Below are 17,670 nucleotides of genomic sequence, written 5' to 3'. Positions count from 1 at the left end.
AATGTTTTTAAAATTTTTGTTGTTCTATAAATGAAATCTTTTTTGTAATTGAATTGCAAATGAAAAAATAATTTTAAAGACATATTTTATACAGTAAATGTTAATTTTGTTACGATTTGAACTTATTTTATTCTTTTTAATAGTATAGGGACTAAATTGACCCATTTAATAATAGAGAAACTAATTTGATCAAATTCCTATAATATAGGGACCTTCCAGGTAATTTAACCCATATTTGTTATCTAAAGTGGATTGAAAAGAGTTAATCCTATACTTTGACCAAATTTGAGATTTAGTCCTTGTACTTGAAAAAATTAAAATTTAAGCTTTTCAACTACTTTGATTTAAAATTTTCAATTCAATCAATAAAATCAAAATATTTTTGTCAAAATTTGTTAATTTGACTTATTGATTAAGCTGCCATTACGTGACATGTCATGATTGATGGAAAATAAAAAAAAATAAGTTAACAAATTTTATCAAAAACTACCAACGACCATAATAATTAGCATTAGCATGACCTCAATGAATATGAATTCCTTTAAGAAGATAAAATCAAGCATTCATCCAGAGATGCTGGAAAATGAGATTTACAAATGAATACTCCCTCCTATAACATGACCTAAAAAAAGAATGCCCTTTTAAGGGAAGAAACACATATATGTATGACTTTATAAATCACCAACCAGATTCTGGGATTTCACCAGTACTCGAAACTAACCGATACCGATACTCGGAAAAGAATATAATGAACGAAACATATCTAATTTTCAATTCGATGAGATCCCCATCAAGCTTTCACCAATGTATATGATAAAACACAAATGCTTGTAAGGCCAAGATTCAACCCTTGTTTTATGGTGTTAAAAGCTGAATGCCTGCTTCGAGATCTTCTAAGGTTATGGTACGCAGTTCGTCTGCGTTTATACAGTTGAAATCAAGCCTAAGATCAAGGTTCTCCCTAGCATTAACTAGCATCGGATCGACTAAACCTCCATTCATCTCCTTACGCTGCTTTTCCGTTGTTTCTTTCTCTATTAGTCTTGCTATTGCATCTACACTGCAAGAACTATGCAACTTGAATCCGTATAACAAACTCTCTTCCGTTTGGTGGTTCATCTTGATATGGAGGATCTTGGCGAGTTCTTCTGAGTTGAAGTCACTAAAATGGAAAAATTTTGTTACTCTTCTGCAGAACCCTTCATTAGAAGCAATTACACGCTTCATCGGTTCACTATACCCAGCGAATATGACTACAATTTTTCCGCTGTCCATTACTGACATTATCTCTTCCAAGGCCTCCAAACCATAGTCTTTGTCATCAGCCTTTTGCATCGGTATTAACCGATATGCTTCATCAACGAAAAGGATTCCTCCCTCTGCTTCTTGGATCTGCATATGAACAGCCATAAATTAGTTCATTCAAGCAAGCATGATAATCTGCGGTCAAGGAAAGGGACAAGGAAGCACCTTTCTCCTCGTTTTTGGCCCAGTATGTCCGACAAATTCACCGACTAAATCAGTCCGTTGCACTTCTGTTACCTTGTCTGTAGGTAGAATTCCAACCATATGAAGTAATTTCCCGAGAATTCGAGCTACCATGGTTTTACCTGTTGGCCATATAATCATCTTGTCATTCATACTTACCAAACATCCTACAAAGTATAAAACCAAAAGACAAGTAATCTATATCAAGACATATAATATGATCCAATTGCATTTACCGGTTCCGGGATTGCCAAGGAATGCCATATGAGGTGGTCTTCTAGCACCAACTTTCAATCCAAGCGCCCTGCGTCTTTCATCCAAGAGCATCCCCTTTGCCCATTTCCGAAGTTGTACTTTCAGCTCATTTAAGCCCACGATATTCAACAGTTCGTTTTCAAGTTCACTCATCTTAGCCTTTGTTTCACCACATGCTTCGAGTGCTCTTCTCTTTCGCTGCTCTTCAAGATGCCAATGGAACAACTCACTTAACTTCTCACTTCCGGGGCCCTTCGAAAGATGTTTTATCGGAGTCATACCCTCCTGTAATGCAAATGGTAAACCAACACTATCACGAGTCAGTATATCAAAGCAAGAATGGAAGGAACCAAATAAATGCAACAAATATTACATTGTCCTCAGCACTGCAATCGGCATTGTACTCGAGTAGTGTCTTAACAGTTGCATAGTCATCGGATCGAATTGTGTGCCAAACAGCAAGGTGTAACGGTGTCATCCCATTCTGCATAAATAACACGGAAGAAGTAAACCTTTCCATCCGATTCTAATCACATACAACGATAAAACCAGAAACAATGAGACAAGAAAAATCACATTAGCTTTGGCTTCAATGAAAGCACCGTGAACAAGGAGCAACCGTGCAGCTTCATTACACCCATTCTTGGCTGCCATATGCAATGGAGTTTCCCCGTACTGCAAAAGTCAACATATACAACTCAGAACGAGGAATCCGATTTTCAGAGGAAAATATCAACACTGAAAAAAAAATAGTGGAGAATTAGAAAATCGTTTACCTACCATATTCTTTGCCTCCATCTCAATTTTTTCGGGTCCTTGCCAGTCAAGCAAAAATTTAACTATATCAACCCTATCATATCCGGCGGATACATGTAATGGTGTTTGCGCCATCTGCAATTTTAACCAAATGAAATCAATAGACCGAAGACTAAGCCAGAATAAATTCCCCATTAAAGTTCAGTGTTTGAAGCTTGAAATTACAAGTCCATGACGTACAATCAAGACACGACTAAAGAAAACAAAAAGAATAAAATTGGCAAAAGCTTTAGTTACAAGCAAATAAAGCAGAAGCATATTAAGTCAAACAGAGAAGGGCAAGGATAGCTTCATCCAACATCGGAAATCGCCTCACAAGCTGTTTATGGATTATGTTCTATTTATGGTCAACATCTTATGAAATGCCCTTTCTATCACCATAATTTTTCATGGCAATCTTAGAATGTAGGTTAAATTTTGCATATCAATGAATGATCAAGAAAACTTATGCTTGCCCCAGGGACCAGCATTGTTCACCCATAATTCATAACTTCATATATAAGGTAAAATCTATGTCACATGAACTCTACATTTTTCTGTAAAGCACATACATATAAATCTTCACACATATACAAAACTTTAACAATAAAAAAATGAATAGATCTATGCCAAAACATTTTTTTAGTACCTAAATGAAATTAAAAGAAAATTGAGCCCAAGTGGCTGCTAGATCTGGTGAGGCTGCTAGAGATTAAATCTGTTGATAAAAACTAAAGAGACCCAACACTCTTTTAGAAAGAAACGAAATGCAAGTAACCCATTGATCTTAAAACATCAAAATTCAACCAAAACTAAAGCTGAAAAACAGAGGAGAAATTTCGTCCATTTACAAACTACTAAAAAAAAGCGATAAAAAAAAGAAAATGGATCATACGACAGGGTTTCTCTCGTTGAGAAGAGAAGGGTTGTCGTTGAGAAGCTTGCGGAGGGCATCAAGATCCCCATACTGAGCAAACCCATGAATGGTGGTGGGCTTTGAAGGTCTCGAGAGTTGATCTTGATGACGCCTCTTCATCCTTGAAAAACAAAAGAAAGCAAAAGAAAAAAGAAGAGTCAAAGGGGTGGGGAGGGTTCGATGAGAATGCTTTCCCTCCCGGGTCAAAAGGTCGTCGACTCAGAACGTTAACAATGGTCGGCGTATATCTTCTTCTTCATCTTCCCCTTTCCTTAACTTTAGACTATATATAGATATAATGCATTATTATTGGTTTCTCCCCATTTTTCGCGGTGGGTTATATTATCCAAAGAAAAAAAATGACAAATAATTTACGTGGTCCATGGAGGATTTTGCCATGTTTATAATAAGTGTGGTGCGTGTGATGCTAATTGCCAGCCTCTCTTATTCAACAAGTAAAGCTTCCCAGTTGCCACCGGCCACCTGCTGCTCCAACTACTTTTAAGCTGTCAATAACCCCAACAATAAGTAAAATTAAAAAAGCTTCAATGATTAAGATTAAAATAAGTAAATATATATTAAGTAAACTATATTCAACATCACTAAATTATTAGTAAGCCTATATTTTAGTCACTCAATTTTTAAAAATTACAAAATGATCCTTGAACTATTAGAAAATTTTTATTTAAATTATCTATCAAGCCGTTAAGTTTTTCTTTTAAAAATGGTTTAGCTAGTGAGCGCCTAGCAATAATTCAATGATTAGCATGGTGGATAAGTACCCATTGATGAGTAGAATAACATACTTTAAATCCAAGTTGATCTAACAATCAGTGTTGAAGATTGGAGAAAAATTTTGTTTAAATATTGGTTCATAAATTAATGGCATTCAAAGTTATTTCATCAAAAAAATTGAATTGTGGTAGAGAAGGGAAATGAGAAGTTCTGATGATGCAAACAAAAAAGGCTATACAACAACGATTTTAACAATCTAGTAACTTAAATAGAAACTTTCAAATAATTCAAGGGTAAACTACACCCATGGTCACTTTTGTTTACCTTAGGTTACGTTTTAGTCACTTATGTTTGAAATGTTACGTTTTAGTCATTTACGTTATCATGTTGTAACATTTTAGTCAATGAGCCATTAATAAATCGTTAATGGTGTAATGGTAGTGACGTGTACGTTAAATCATCATTTCAAACAAAATTTTAGGTTAAATTATACAATTGATCCCCATATTTTTTCGTTTTAAGTAATTTATTTTTTTTCTTTTGTTCTTTAAAATTTCCTCTTTTTTTCCATTCTCTTTTATTTCTCCCTCTGTTTTCATACTTTTCCCATTTCTTTTAACATATTAGGAAGTCGAATTGGCAGTGAAAAAAGAAGTAAGAAGTCGACTGTCATCATTTGCCTACAACCAAAACCCATAAACCCATACCATGCTTATTTCTTCACTACCAATTCGACTTCCTGGTATGTTAAAAGAAATAAAGAAGGTAGGAAAACAGAGGGAGAAGCAGAAGAGAATGGAAAATAAAGAAAAAGAAAGAAAGAAAGTTAAAAGAACATAAAAGAATTAAATTGCTCAAAATGAAAAATTATGGGGACCAATTGTATAATTTAACCTAAAATTTTTGTTTGAAATGATAATTTAACGTGCCATGTCAGCTTACCATTACACCATTAACGACAATTAACGGCTTAGTAACTAAAATGTTACAACACGATAACGTAAGTGACTAAAACGTAACATTTCAGACATAAGTGACTGAAATGTAACCTAAGGTAAACAAAAGTGACCATAGGTGTAGTTTACCCATAATTCAATAACAATTATGTAACGTTTCGAAAGCAAATAACCAAAATGTGAACTTACTAATAATTTAGTAACTTAGGTGTAGTTTATATAAAAATTTATACTTATTACGCATATTCAATCAAGAACACCTCATCACATCACCCAACTAGACATACTCTGCCACGATCAAATCTACTTGCCATCACTTGCCACCACAAGAGTTACTCCGTTAAGGTTCAAGGGTACTCAAGTCAATTGCTCTTTAATGACCACATTATCGAACCACTTTTAATGATAAATTAACCTATTAGAGAATGACACTCATTCTTCCATCTCTCTTCCCTTTAAGATGAATGACCAAACCACTAAAATGATGATTTTTTTTTATTTAAGTCATTTACAATTTAAAAATAATAAAATTATATTTTAACTCTCAAAATATAAAAATATAAACTATTAAAATAATAAAATTATATTTTCATTATTATAAAAATATATAATTTAATTCCAACTCTCAAAAAAACTTCTAACGCAACTCTGATTTTAGAGTGTAAATAGTCTCTCTTCGGTCGTCCACTATCCTCCTCCAACTTGTACTTTGACCATCAACAATATTATTATTTTAAAATTAAAAAATATTCATATTCTAAGAATAATAATACAAGTAATGTCACTTGGGTCCCTTTATTGTATTTTATGAGTTTCCAATACTGTAATTGTCACAGTCACAGGTGGCAAAGAATTTATGAAGCATATGCATGGTTTCCAAAACATATTTTATTTATTTTTATCATAAATAATGGAATGGATAATTCATCATTTTACGATTTATGAAAAATTAGTTAACAAAAGAACTCTAAATTGCGGCACGTAATAAAGAAACAATATACATATTTTATACAAAACTAAAAATAATGTCATAAAAATAAAAATAAAAAGCTGACTTAGGACTTTCAGTATTAAAAACTAAGCCCAACTAATAATTAAATTGACCTAACCAAAAAAAAAAAAACCCTAACAATTATTAGACAAACCCATAAGTAGCCAGTTCATAGATTACATATATCTACAAATTAAATAAAAATTTAGAAAATGTAAACACAGGTTGCACTTGCACATGGACTTTTTCTTATCAATAATTAATTTTGGTAATTTTCTTTTAATATTTAAATATTTGATTTCTAAACTTAAAAATTAAAAATTTTATTATATAATATTTTAAAATTGTACCATATTATTACTTAAAATTTAAAATATATATAAATTTAATAATGTGACAATTTAAAATTATATCATATTATAACTTTTAAAAAATATCTTTTAAAGAAAAATTAAGATTTTCAACTTACCAAAAAAATATTTTTGATCAATTTTTTACCTGGAAAAAAAATCCTTTTTTTGCTTCAAAAAGTGTTTATTTAGGAATATTTTTATCTTGGTAGTTTTCAGCCTTAAGCACTGAAATTTGATAACAAAAAAAATCACCTCAATCATTTACTGCAGCTACCAGGATAAATTTAGAAAAGGTTTAGACGGACGATTGAGTACAGTGCGATACGTTTAACTTACTTTTTGTCTCACATTACAATATCGTTATAATATCTAATCTCATCGCCATCACTATTTTTACACTAACCGCAGATAAACTCATATGCTTATTTCCCATATATCACCAAGTCCACAGCCAGTGCCCCTTCCACCTCCATGCGACATTGCTTCGTCAAGCTTTCACCAATTGTAGAGAGTTTCCCATTGTTGCCTCCCGTAAGAGTTTGGCCGTGTCTCAATCCCAATCGGCCCAATGTTGATCAAGGAACGAACCCAATCTCATTTGTTTGAATAATTGGCCCAATATTTGTTAGTCAATTTCATTTTTGTAATTTTCTAATTATTTCAAAATAGTTGGATTAATCACAATTCGATTTTTCATCTTCTATCTCAAAATAGAACTGATTAATCTCTATTACTACTTTTCATAAGTAAGCCTGAGCCTTTTCCAACCATTCAATATCCCCACATAGGTTTAGGGTTCTAATGTTTTTAAATAGTATAAAATGCTTATAAAAGATAAAATATTCATAAAATTATAAAATAAAAATTACTTAATCCAACTAAATCCATTCAACTCTTAATTTTTGTCCCAAATTTCAATTTAACCATTTTCAAGTCGATTAATTTTACCCTTTATTACCATTATAACATCATTTCTCAATCTATCCGATAAAATTAACACTAATCACAAACCAAAATAAATATAATTATAAATTTAAGGATAAAAATTATAATATCAATAAATTTTAAATTGGAAAATCCTTACATTATAAAATTTAATTAATTTAATTTAATTTTTAAAATTAATTAATTAAATTATTCGGTTTTCAGTCCAAAATTATTCAAAAACTAAATAAATTTAGAAAATGAAAATAATTTGATTAAAATTAATGATGGAAAGAGCAGTCATCAGATAGGAGCGAAAGACTAAAACAGTTTTAATAATCATGGAGATTATCAGCTGAACTATGCATTTTAAATCATCACCTGACCACTCTTCTTAAAAACTTCAATACTATCTATTTTTAAAAAATTATTAAAATGAAAAACCTCAGAAGGAAGGCAGTAGAGGTATTTATGTAATCATTAATTTTCATAAATTACAATTATACCATTTTCTTCATCATCGGCAACTGTATAAAACATTCAATTAAAAATTTAAATCAGAAGTAGGAGCATAAAATAATTTTTAAAAAACGATTAATCAGCCTCATAGAGAAGATTAGGAATTTCAACAAGAAATAATTCAGACATATGCTTGTCATTAAAAAAATATTTAATCATCGGCCGATTTTTTTGAATCCGAATCACTAAGGCTAAAAACTTAAAACAAAAAATATATAAATATTTCGAAAATTGAAATAAAAGAAGGGGACTCGGAATATGGGTGGTGATATAACAGGATGGTCGGCAAAGGCCATTAAAACAGCCATTTACGACGAACGAGACCTATCTGTAGAAATCGTCACCGTCCCTATAATCACTTTTAAAAGAAAACAAAATTATATGAAGTTAAAATAGAAAGTTGAAAACTCGAAGAATAGATCTGTGATAAATGAGGAGCGAAGAGAGTAACCCTAGAAAAAAAGAAGCAGCTAAGAGCAATAGAAGAAGAGAGACGAAGAAGCTTACAACGTTGTGTTATGAGCCACCAAAGCGTACATTATATAGAGAGTTGAATCATGAGAACTAGGGTTTTGCTGGATGCGATTTTGTGAAAAACAAAAATGGTATAGATAGGGTTTAGGGCTGAAATTAACTAATGGGCCTGGGCATAGGAAAGAAGACAAAAGGTAAATGGGCTAAGAGAGGATATTGATTTTAAAAAAGTTAATATATTATTTGCTACTTGAATTTTATCTTCAATGTTTGGGTTTTTTACTAAATTATTATAAAAAATAAAAATAAAATAAAATATTATGAAATTTTTTTATTTACCAAAATATTTTAATTTTTTTATTTATCAAAATATACAAAAAAAAAAACGGAAAAAAACAGCATTTTGCTTGGATTTATTGCCAAAATTGTTGCTGATTGCCCACCCGAATAGCCTTTAAATGCCCATTAAAATTGCATCCAAATTATCCTTATTTTCAGCATTTTAATTGCTCCAAATGTGTATCAACACTAGCTATATGATGTGAGCAGTCCCCTTCCATTACTCATGCTTGCTCGTGTATACAGTATACCAGGTTTGCTCCTTCATCGAAAATGAAGATCATAACTCGGACAACATTTTGCTTAATTTTTTAAAGTTAGCACTGGTGCCGCCAATGACTTTGGCACTTTTGGTGTCGCCAATCACTTTGGCACCACTAGGGTGTTGTCAAATCAGTGCAGGTTTTTTTTTCTTTTATGTTTTTTTGGTATATTTTGATAAATAAAAAATTATAATATATTGGTAAATAAAAAAAAGTTATAATATTTTGGTTATTTTTATTTTTTTATAATAATTTAGTAAAAAACCCTCAATGTTTAGTTTGGTATATAAATTTGGATTCAATGTTTACTTTGCTATCTGACTTTTTTAACTTAACTGTTTAAATTTGTACCTAAGTTTTTTTTATATCTCAATAAAGTACATATATTTTTTTACTAGTAGATACAGTGATACAACAAAGAAGATATACGAATGAAGGTATAGTGGTGCTAATGGAAGTCGGTTCACCCAATCAAGATGAAGCATCAAAGGTTATAAAGAGTAGAGGTGAAGAAGGTATGAAGACCGACTATTGGAGGTGAGTTGGCAGTGTCGGCAAGTGAGTCTGGGAACTGATCCACTCTTCATCGTTTTAGGAGTTATTTATAAGTGAGGTACTGTGCAAGATGACGTTAATGTATTGGATCTGTAATCAAGCCATCATTGTGGGACACGTGGAGCAGATGTCTTTCATGGGACGAAGATGTTTGTGACGAGATATACTTTGTCATTTGTTTTGATTCAAGGTATAGAGCAGTTGAACTCAAGTAGAGTTTGGGGATCATGTTCTTAACAGAAGGTTGAGTGGCTAAAGAAATAGACGGTTAGCTTCCTTGAATGGCCACCTTCAGCCTTTTCGAGTGGCTAAGACAATGAGTGAAGCTTCTGACGATCTCCCAATCTATAGCAGGTGAAGTACATCCCTCAAGCGACCTTTTAACCTGTCACATGTCCCTATTCATAAGGATGGTATAACTTAGAATACATATGCTGAACATTCATTAGGTCTATCAAATGGAATATTAAAACTAAACTCAAGTGACAAATGGAATATTAACCAAAAAATATGATTTTTTTAATTATTATTTAGAAAGGATGACAATTGATAACATGGATTCGGGAATTTATAGATATTCAATTTATTTTGTAGATTTATATATTCTAATTACTATTTGTAGTAGATTCAAAGTTGACGTGAATTCATTTTACTTTTACTAATAATGGATTAGATTTAAGGTGTGCTTGATAAACTATTGAAAAAATTTTAACAAAAAAAAGTGTTGAATATGGTAAATAAGTAGATAGCTACTTATCACTTCATGTTAAACAAATTAAGTTTATATTATTTTTGAAAAATTTATTTCCTCGTTTTATTACAAATTAAAATATTCAAATTATTATCTTTAAATTTTATCTAAAACTACTTTAAATAAAATAAATAACACTATATTAATAAGATTAAAATTATGAAATAATGATATTTCAAAAATCAAAAATTACTTTACTAATCTATCAAACAATTTTACAATGGAAATCCAGTGCGTATAAAATTTAATATTTTTTAATCCTCTTTGCTTTCCAGATAAAGGGTTTAGATCTAAGAATTTATTATCTGTTTTATTTTTAAAATTTCGTTTAAAAATATTTTTATAATTTTTTAAAAGAAAATTCATTTCGATGGCATACAATTTGGAACCCTTCTTAGGCGGTGAATTAAATACAATTTTTTTATATCCACATTTACCAAACAACAACACGTGTTATGGGAGTATACAATTTTTATTTATTTAATTAATTCCTAACATCAAATTAATAAGGGTAAACTATAAAAAAACACATTTGTTTGCCTCAAATTACATCTTAATTATTTATGTATGAAATGCTACTTTTTAATCATTTACATTATCGTTTTGTTACAAAATGATCACTCTACTGTTAAGCTCTATTATCGCCCTAACGACAGTCCTACGTAGCAGTCCAAATGAGTTTTAAATGTCAACTTGAATGTCAAATTGAGATGAAAATAAGGTTTTAATTAAATAAATTTAATTTAGACCATCATGTAGGACATTCAAGTTGACATTTAAAACTCATTTAGACTGCCACGTAGGACTGTCGTTAGGGAGATAACGAAGCTTAACAATAGAATGATTACTTCATAACAAAATCATAATGTAACTGATTAAAACGTAACATTTTAAACATAAGTGACTAAAATATAATCTAAGATAAACAAAAGTGACTATTTTTGTAATTTACTCTAATAATAATATGAATATATTAAATATAAATTAGTTAAATTTTTTTAGGATAAAAACACTCTACATCTAGCTCACTCATGTTCTAACCGCTCCAGTCAAACAATTACATTGCCATTTCACTTCAAATCATGGATGCTTTCCCACTAAGCAATATCTGTAAAACGAAAAAAATTTAAGCTCTTGACTTTGAAATTCGAAACTAAATAAAAAATTGCATTCACGATTTACTCATAAGAAAACTCAAATTCGACCCGAATCAAATAACTTGTGAGCACAAATTTCTTATTTACACCCACTATTTGGGTTTGAAACTTTCAAGTCCCAAAGAGTGGGGGATACATAACTAAATCAAATCAAAGCTCAAGAACTTCGACAACATAGAGACTGCAGAAGAAACTCGAAAATATGCACTACAAAAACATTGCTGTTGTAACAGTTGAAAGAAGCACGATCCGAGACCAAATCACCTACCAGGCACCTGGTCTGTATTTTCGATCAAACTATATTTGAAAAGCAAATAGTTTTACATTCTACGTAAACAAGCGACGTTACGTATGCCACCAGAATCAGACATACAACAGTAACAAAATCAAAATATTGAATCCTGTATAGCCGACACATTGATTGTGTGGGGTGATCCGGTGATTCGAATCTGAAAACAGAGAAAATACAACTCTACAACCATTACCTATCTTAGCTTCTGTCGGATCTACTTTCTAGAGGCAAACGTGTGTCTACTGTTGACAGGATCTGGGGCATGGACATTCCCCCGGAAACAACAATTTCTGCAATGGAAAGAATGTGAATGAGACACGAGCGTAAAATATTAAAATATTCCATAATTATATCAGATCACAACCGAACAGGTGCTACTCCGATTTTTTGTTGTTGTTGAAGTACCCTTACTGACAACCGTGTCCTACACACCGGGTGTTGAGTGTGGTAATATGACCTTTGAAAATGCTCCAAACACATGGATAAACTTAGAAACAAAACAAATACATGTGTTGGACATATACATATCGGACATTCACACCCATGTTCAGCAACATTGATCACCACTTCACAAAAAGAGAAACCATCCTCGCGTGAAGTGGTAATTTCAAATCCCCTCCCAAGCTTCATTCTTTTTTTTTTTCTTTGCATTTGTAAATAATAACAAAAGAAGCTGATCACTCACCAATTCCTTCACGGACTGATAGATTCGGTCTAATAACATCCTTAGTATTGATGAGGAATATATCACCAATGTAAAGATGATTTGTGGGAACATAGACGCAACATAGCTCTTCATCACCAGAGTAGCTCTGCATTTCAAAATAATAAAAAATAAGAACAGCACTCTTGAGAAAAACAGTAGTCAAATTTCAGCTAACTGCTAATAGAAGATAAAAGTAGATGATTAGAAGTCAAATATTGCTGCCGTATGCAAATGCAGCTGAACTTCGGTTTGGAAACTGTGACATTGAATGTACTCAACAAGGTTAGGACAAAACAGAGGAGAAACATTAGCTGAACGTCACCAGAAAAAGAAACTATTCGTGCAGTGCACATAAATGCGGTGTAAATAAGACAGTTGTGCTTGCAAGCCATTCGAACTCGATTAGAATACTTGATTTTGGCTCAATCATTGGCAAGCTCAAGCTATCAAGCAATCTAAATATGAGTGTCCTACTGCATGACTCGAGTAGCTCATCAGCCTTATAGAGCCTTTTTTTTTCTTCTCAATCATTATTGAGCTCATTTTTTATTAAGTAAACGAGCTTAACAAGCCTAATCAAGTTAACTCAAGCAGTTTGATTGTTATATTGAATTGAGACTAATTATTTTAGTAAAACTCAATCAAGCTCAAGCTTCTAACAGTTTGAGCTCGATTCAGCTCAATCACAGCCCCAGTGAGCATTTATTTCTTACAACGTCATGGAAGCAGGAACCATGACAGGGCAACAGGCGGTCCAAAAAACCGTCAAAGAGAAGGGCTTGTGAAACAGGCATGCTAGTAAAATAGCAAACAAGGGAATCCATGCCAAATGATAATTCTGGAACAAAAAATAGATTTGCCAACCTGCAGAGTTAAAGATGAAGTGATGAATCCAAACGCATATTCACCAATACGTGGATGCCTTATGATGGCTACTTCCTTGAAGGCCTGTGATTTCTGATCTGAAACGCAATAAATAAGTAAATCATAAAAAGTTATGCAGCAATATATTGTCACTGCGTGAACCAATTTCAATAACATGACCAGCCAAATTAATTTATTTTGCTTGAAAAATGGGTAATAAAGGCAGATAAAAACCTGGAGATATGGCAGAACTAATTTGCTTGGAAGCATTGTAGATATGTCGAACAAATGGCATCCGCTTGATAAACCACTCACCAAGGGCCAGGACAGATGCTCCCAACCAAGATGACATAAATACCCCAATCAAGAAGATGAATGTTAAAGAAGTTATAAATCCAAGACCTATCACGAAAGCAGACATCAAGAAACCTATTAGTTAACCGGATGGTATATACTGTCAAAGGAGACACATTTAATAAAAAAGGCAAAGACCGATATTAAGATACATCTGCGATGTTGGTAAACCAGTTGCAAAGGCCACTTTGGAAAATCCTCTTAGCTTTCTTGCCATACATACCAAGTTTAGCAAGATAACCTCTAAAGATATTAGATACCTTATTTATGTGATAAGACCGATCCTTATTTAAAGTAGCGTATGGAATAGGACCCTAAGGAAAACTTCTACCGAAATCTCTAAAGAGATCTAGCTCTCACTACTAACAAGTCCTAAGGTTTCAGTCTCCCTTTGAAGAGCTGAACTGTCAATCACAATAGGCCATTACAAGAATTGAGATACAGGGAAGAAAATTGAATTCCCCGCCAATCATCATGTGACTCGATCCTGTTCTCGTGTTTACAATAGACGGGAAGAGCAAAGAAAAGCTTTTAGCTAGCAACAAATGAGATGCTTACCAAATATGTCAATTCCAAGTTTATTATAAATTGGAGAGAAAAAGCTATCCACGAAGTGAATAAACCACCATGTTACATAGAAAGTGATTGCTATAGGAAACAAAATGACACTGCAAAACAACTATGCATCATTAGGTAAATCATCATTTTCACACACTTTCAAAGATACAAGACAAGATGCTAAACCAGAAAATATCATTCTTTTTACAAGGAAATATCATACAGATTGGACAAATATGAATCATGAGTTCATAAATCTAAGTAAGGAGATATAAGAATGGCACTTACCATCCTGTCATAAACTTCTTAGAAGCCCAACTCCTGACAAATTTGTAAAAGGTCTGCATAAAACAAAGCTTGTCAGTCATATTTAAAAGGAATGTACACACCTCATTACAAAAGCACATAGACAAGAACAAGCATTCAGTTTCCGTGTAGGCATCAAGCTGAAACATTGTTTTGAAAGATTTCATTAAGAACTGTAACAATTTTCTTCAGGACTTCATCCAATTCATCAACCCCAAAAAATAATGTCATCAAGTCTCGTAAGCAGAAGGTGGATTTAAATGTAAGCCTGTAATTCTAAACCTTAAATTTATCCACCTCAGCTTTTTAAGCTAAAAAAACCCAGATACATATGAAGCCTCTAAAAGAAAAGGCAATCATTACCAGAAATGTAGGAGAAGTCCCTATCAGACATCAGTTTACTTATATCCCCCAAAACTTTCCAAAAAGAATATGAAAGGAAAAAAACCATCCCCCCATTTTTAACAACTCCAATAAATTATGCTTAATCCTACAACAAAATACCAAGTAAAACCACAATTAAATCGTTTAATTTCCATAACTAGCACAAAATGACAAAATCTACACTTGTCAATTAAAAATCAATTTGAAACATCCAATTCCTCTTTGTTAACAGCAAATTTATTGAATCAAAATCGCACTAAGCTCTGTTAGTTGAAAATTTGCAATTACAATCTCACAATTAGCAACATAAACAGCTAAAGACCAAGTCAATCGAATCAAAACACAAACGCAAGCAATTCAAAAAAAAAAGAGACCTCGTGACCGGCATGACGCGGTGAAGATGAAGAAGACGGTTTGGAGGAATCATCATGAACGGGGTCAGCGACTGGGATAAGAAGCTCTCGATCTCTACTCTCTCTACTCGCCATCACGATCGTCGATTTCTCATCTCCCATGACCAAAAAGTCCAAAAAAAAAAAGAAACACAGCTACAAATCCCTTTATCAAATACACAACAACAAAAAAAAAAAAACCCTATCTCGCTTTCAAAAAAAAATTCTTCCTTTTTCCTCTCAAATTCACTGTTTCTAAGAGTTAAGAAAATGAAAAGATGAGCAGTTCGATTTCAGCATTTGACTTTTTAAAGACGGTAGAACATTGGACGACTCTTTGAAACCTGCTCCCTTATTTTGGCTGCTTTTTCTGTATTTCTTATTTATTTATTTTAATTTTAGAGTTATTTATAAGGGTGAGAAATTAGTCCGTTTGAAGTTTGAACCGATTTAATGGATCAAACCGATCAAAAATTAGTTAGTTCGGTTTGATTATTCAGTTTTAAAGAACCGATTCTTTTAATTAGTTTGCTAAGTTCTAATTGAATAAGTTCAAAATAATTCAGGTCATGGAATAATTCAAATTCGACTGCGCACAATATTACTAGATTAATTCAGTACGTACTTTTCAAAATATATATTTAGGAATATTAATAAATTTAGTCCTTAATGTTTGTATTCTTTTGTTAATTTGGTTCTTATTTTTAGTTAATTTTGGTATTAATCTTCCGAAAACAATTAATTTATTTTTTAAATAAAAATATTGACTAAAATATTAAAAAGAATTTATCAAAGCTTGCAGTTGGCAACCTACAAGCGAAATCAGAAAAATTTTTTAAGGAGCTAAAATTAATTGTAATTTTTACGATAGTAAAAATATAATTTCACCATTTTAATAGTCTTTATTATTATAATTTTTAAAGGATTAAATTAAATTTTTATCATTTTAAGGGGTAAAGTGTAATTTTACCTTTACTAGATTAAATTTTTAAAATTTTTAAAGGGCCTACATAGAAAATTTTTAATTTTAAGAGGGTCGGGGCCCAGTCAGCCCCTAGCTACGCCCCTTAAATCCACGTATATTTCATACTAATATAATACTATTTGTATTGTATGTCATATTATAAAAATTTTAAAATTATAAAAATATTCAAAATTAAAAATAAAATTATATAAAATGTTAATAGAATTCAAAAATTTTTGAAATACATGTGGATTGTCGTGCAAGTTATTATATTTAAAAATTCAACTTTTTAATCTATATTTACGTTAAAAATAATAAATTAACTCTTTTTAAAAAAATTAAGGTAAATTTATCATTATACTAAATATTTATATTTTTTATAAAAAAATTCAAATCATATCGAATTGATTAAAATAAAAGAAAATAGACGCAATTCAATTCTGAGCGATAGACGAAGCAGGGAGGACAAGGTCAATGTTGTAGCCTAGGCGTGTGAGGATTTTTCAAGGAGACGATGGTGCTTTCCAGGCATATTCTTAATTTGAGCTTTTAATGTTTGAATCTTTATGATAATTTTCTTCTTATTATTTTTCCAAGTTAAATTTAAATATTAATATTTAAAATAATAATAATTTTTTGAAAGAATATGTCAATTATCAGAGTTATAATTCGGATATACTTCATGTTAACATGACATTGTTTGTCTTATATGTCACTTCATACGAATAAATTAAAAATTATAAAAATATTCAAAAAAATAAAGTATATATGAAATGTCATGTAAATTGCTATGTTTAAAATTTTAACGTTTTAGTTAATTTTCCATTAAAAACTCCTTCTGAAAGTTTGACTATCAAATTCAACTCCTTTAAAAATCAAATACCAAATTTACCTAAAAACAATAATAAGGGTCAAACTGATAAAATATGTAAATGTTATCATTACACCTTCCTTTTAAGTGTTACTATTATAAAAGAGTATATTCGTGATTGTAGTATTAATATAAATTAAATTATAATACAATATAAAATTTGATAAAATATCCAAATTAAGCTTTGACTGAAATTGTAAAGTCAATGTATAAACAAATCATAGGTTTTAAATTCAAGTCTTATTATATTTACGTATAGAGAGATTATATATATATACAAAGACAAAAAAAAAACACCGTTAAAATATTGGTATTTTATAAAAATAATGTGATTTTAGTAAATTCACAACCGAGTTGAGATTTGATAGATGGATAATATCAACTTAGTCGATACACTTAAAAGCATAGTATAGATAAATGTTTATATAAACTAATAAAATACATAAATACTCTTACAATTATATTTTAAGTAAATTAATTTAAACATTTTATACAATCTATTAAAATA

General features: G+C 31.2%; 2 protein-coding genes and 3 non-coding genes across 7 annotated transcripts; all 5 read right to left on the bottom strand.

The window, feature by feature from the left end:
- Window positions 1–517: 517 nt before the first annotated feature.
- Window positions 518–3,819, bottom strand: LOC105783534 (protein CfxQ homolog). Of its 2 annotated transcripts, XM_012609051.2 has the most exons (7): window positions 3,434–3,819; window positions 2,524–2,634; window positions 2,320–2,418; window positions 2,117–2,227; window positions 1,725–2,028; window positions 1,471–1,610; window positions 518–1,392 (listed from the first exon to the last, which is right to left on the bottom strand). In XM_012609051.2, the coding sequence occupies exons 1-7, from the start codon at window positions 3,572–3,574 to the stop codon at window positions 856–858; spliced, it is 1,443 nt and encodes a 480-aa protein (XP_012464505.1). In that variant the 5' UTR covers window positions 3,575–3,819; the 3' UTR covers window positions 518–855. The 2 variants fall into 2 exon arrangements, with proteins under 2 accessions (XP_012464505.1, XP_012464507.1); XM_012609053.2 differs by lacking the exon at window positions 3,434–3,819 and having other exon boundaries at window positions 2,520–2,634.
- Window positions 3,820–7,708: 3,889 nt separating this feature from the next.
- Window positions 7,709–7,803, bottom strand: LOC128036447 (small nucleolar RNA snR60/Z15/Z230/Z193/J17). Its single transcript, XR_008193242.1, has one exon. It is a non-coding gene; the product is annotated as a small nucleolar RNA snR60/Z15/Z230/Z193/J17 (small nucleolar RNA).
- Window positions 7,804–7,854: 51 nt separating this feature from the next.
- On the bottom strand, window positions 7,855–7,939 carry LOC128036459 (small nucleolar RNA U83). Its single transcript, XR_008193254.1, has one exon. It is a non-coding gene; the product is annotated as a small nucleolar RNA U83 (small nucleolar RNA).
- Window positions 7,940–8,179: 240 nt separating this feature from the next.
- On the bottom strand, window positions 8,180–8,281 carry LOC128036449 (small nucleolar RNA Z43). The gene has a single exon (XR_008193244.1). It is a non-coding gene; the product is annotated as a small nucleolar RNA Z43 (small nucleolar RNA).
- A 3,080-nt stretch (window positions 8,282–11,361) lies between these two features.
- Window positions 11,362–15,707, bottom strand: LOC105784062 (protein CONTINUOUS VASCULAR RING 1). Of its 2 annotated transcripts, XM_052627185.1 has the most exons (8): window positions 15,310–15,707; window positions 14,534–14,586; window positions 14,246–14,355; window positions 13,568–13,735; window positions 13,334–13,431; window positions 12,449–12,575; window positions 11,957–12,053; window positions 11,362–11,422 (listed from the first exon to the last, which is right to left on the bottom strand). In XM_052627185.1, the coding sequence occupies exons 1-7, from the start codon at window positions 15,448–15,450 to the stop codon at window positions 11,962–11,964; spliced, it is 789 nt and encodes a 262-aa protein (XP_052483145.1). In that variant the 5' UTR covers window positions 15,451–15,707; the 3' UTR covers window positions 11,362–11,422; window positions 11,957–11,961. The 2 variants fall into 2 exon arrangements, with proteins under 2 accessions (XP_052483145.1, XP_012465298.1); XM_012609844.2 differs by lacking the exon at window positions 11,362–11,422 and having other exon boundaries at window positions 11,454–12,053.
- Window positions 15,708–17,670: the final 1,963 nt, after the last annotated feature.

This window comes from Gossypium raimondii, chromosome 13 (genome assembly GCF_025698545.1).
Source record: "Gossypium raimondii isolate GPD5lz chromosome 13, ASM2569854v1, whole genome shotgun sequence".
In the NCBI taxonomy this organism is placed as follows: Eukaryota; Viridiplantae; Streptophyta; class Magnoliopsida; order Malvales; family Malvaceae; genus Gossypium; species Gossypium raimondii.
The sequence above is the reverse complement of the archived record's forward strand: the minus strand, read 5'-3'. Positions and strand labels throughout refer to the sequence as shown.

What these genes read in the sequence shown, in the direction of transcription:
- LOC105783534 (XM_012609051.2), bottom strand. Translation starts at nt 3,574, where the DNA reads ATGAAGAGGCGTCATCAAGATCAACTCTCGAGACCTTCAAAGCCCACC. An exon ending in TCATTGAAGCCAAAGCTAAT is followed by an intron (nt 2,228 to 2,319) that starts GTGATTTTTCTT and finishes TTATTTATGCAG; the next exon opens with AATGGGATGACACCGTTACA. An exon ending in GGCCAAAAACGAGGAGAAAG is followed by an intron (nt 1,393 to 1,470) that starts GTGCTTCCTTGT and finishes GTTCATATGCAG; the next exon opens with ATCCAAGAAGCAGAGGGAGG.
- LOC105784062 (XM_052627185.1), bottom strand. Translation starts at nt 15,450, where the DNA reads ATGGGAGATGAGAAATCGACGATCGTGATGGCGAGTAGAGAGAGTAGA. An exon ending in ACTTGGAATTGACATATTTG is followed by an intron (nt 13,736 to 14,245) that starts GTAAGCATCTCA and finishes CTTTCGTGATAG; the next exon opens with GTCTTGGATTTATAACTTCT. An exon ending in ATCAGTCCGTGAAGGAATTG is followed by an intron (nt 12,054 to 12,448) that starts GTGAGTGATCAG and finishes TTTCCATTGCAG; the next exon opens with AAATTGTTGTTTCCGGGGGA.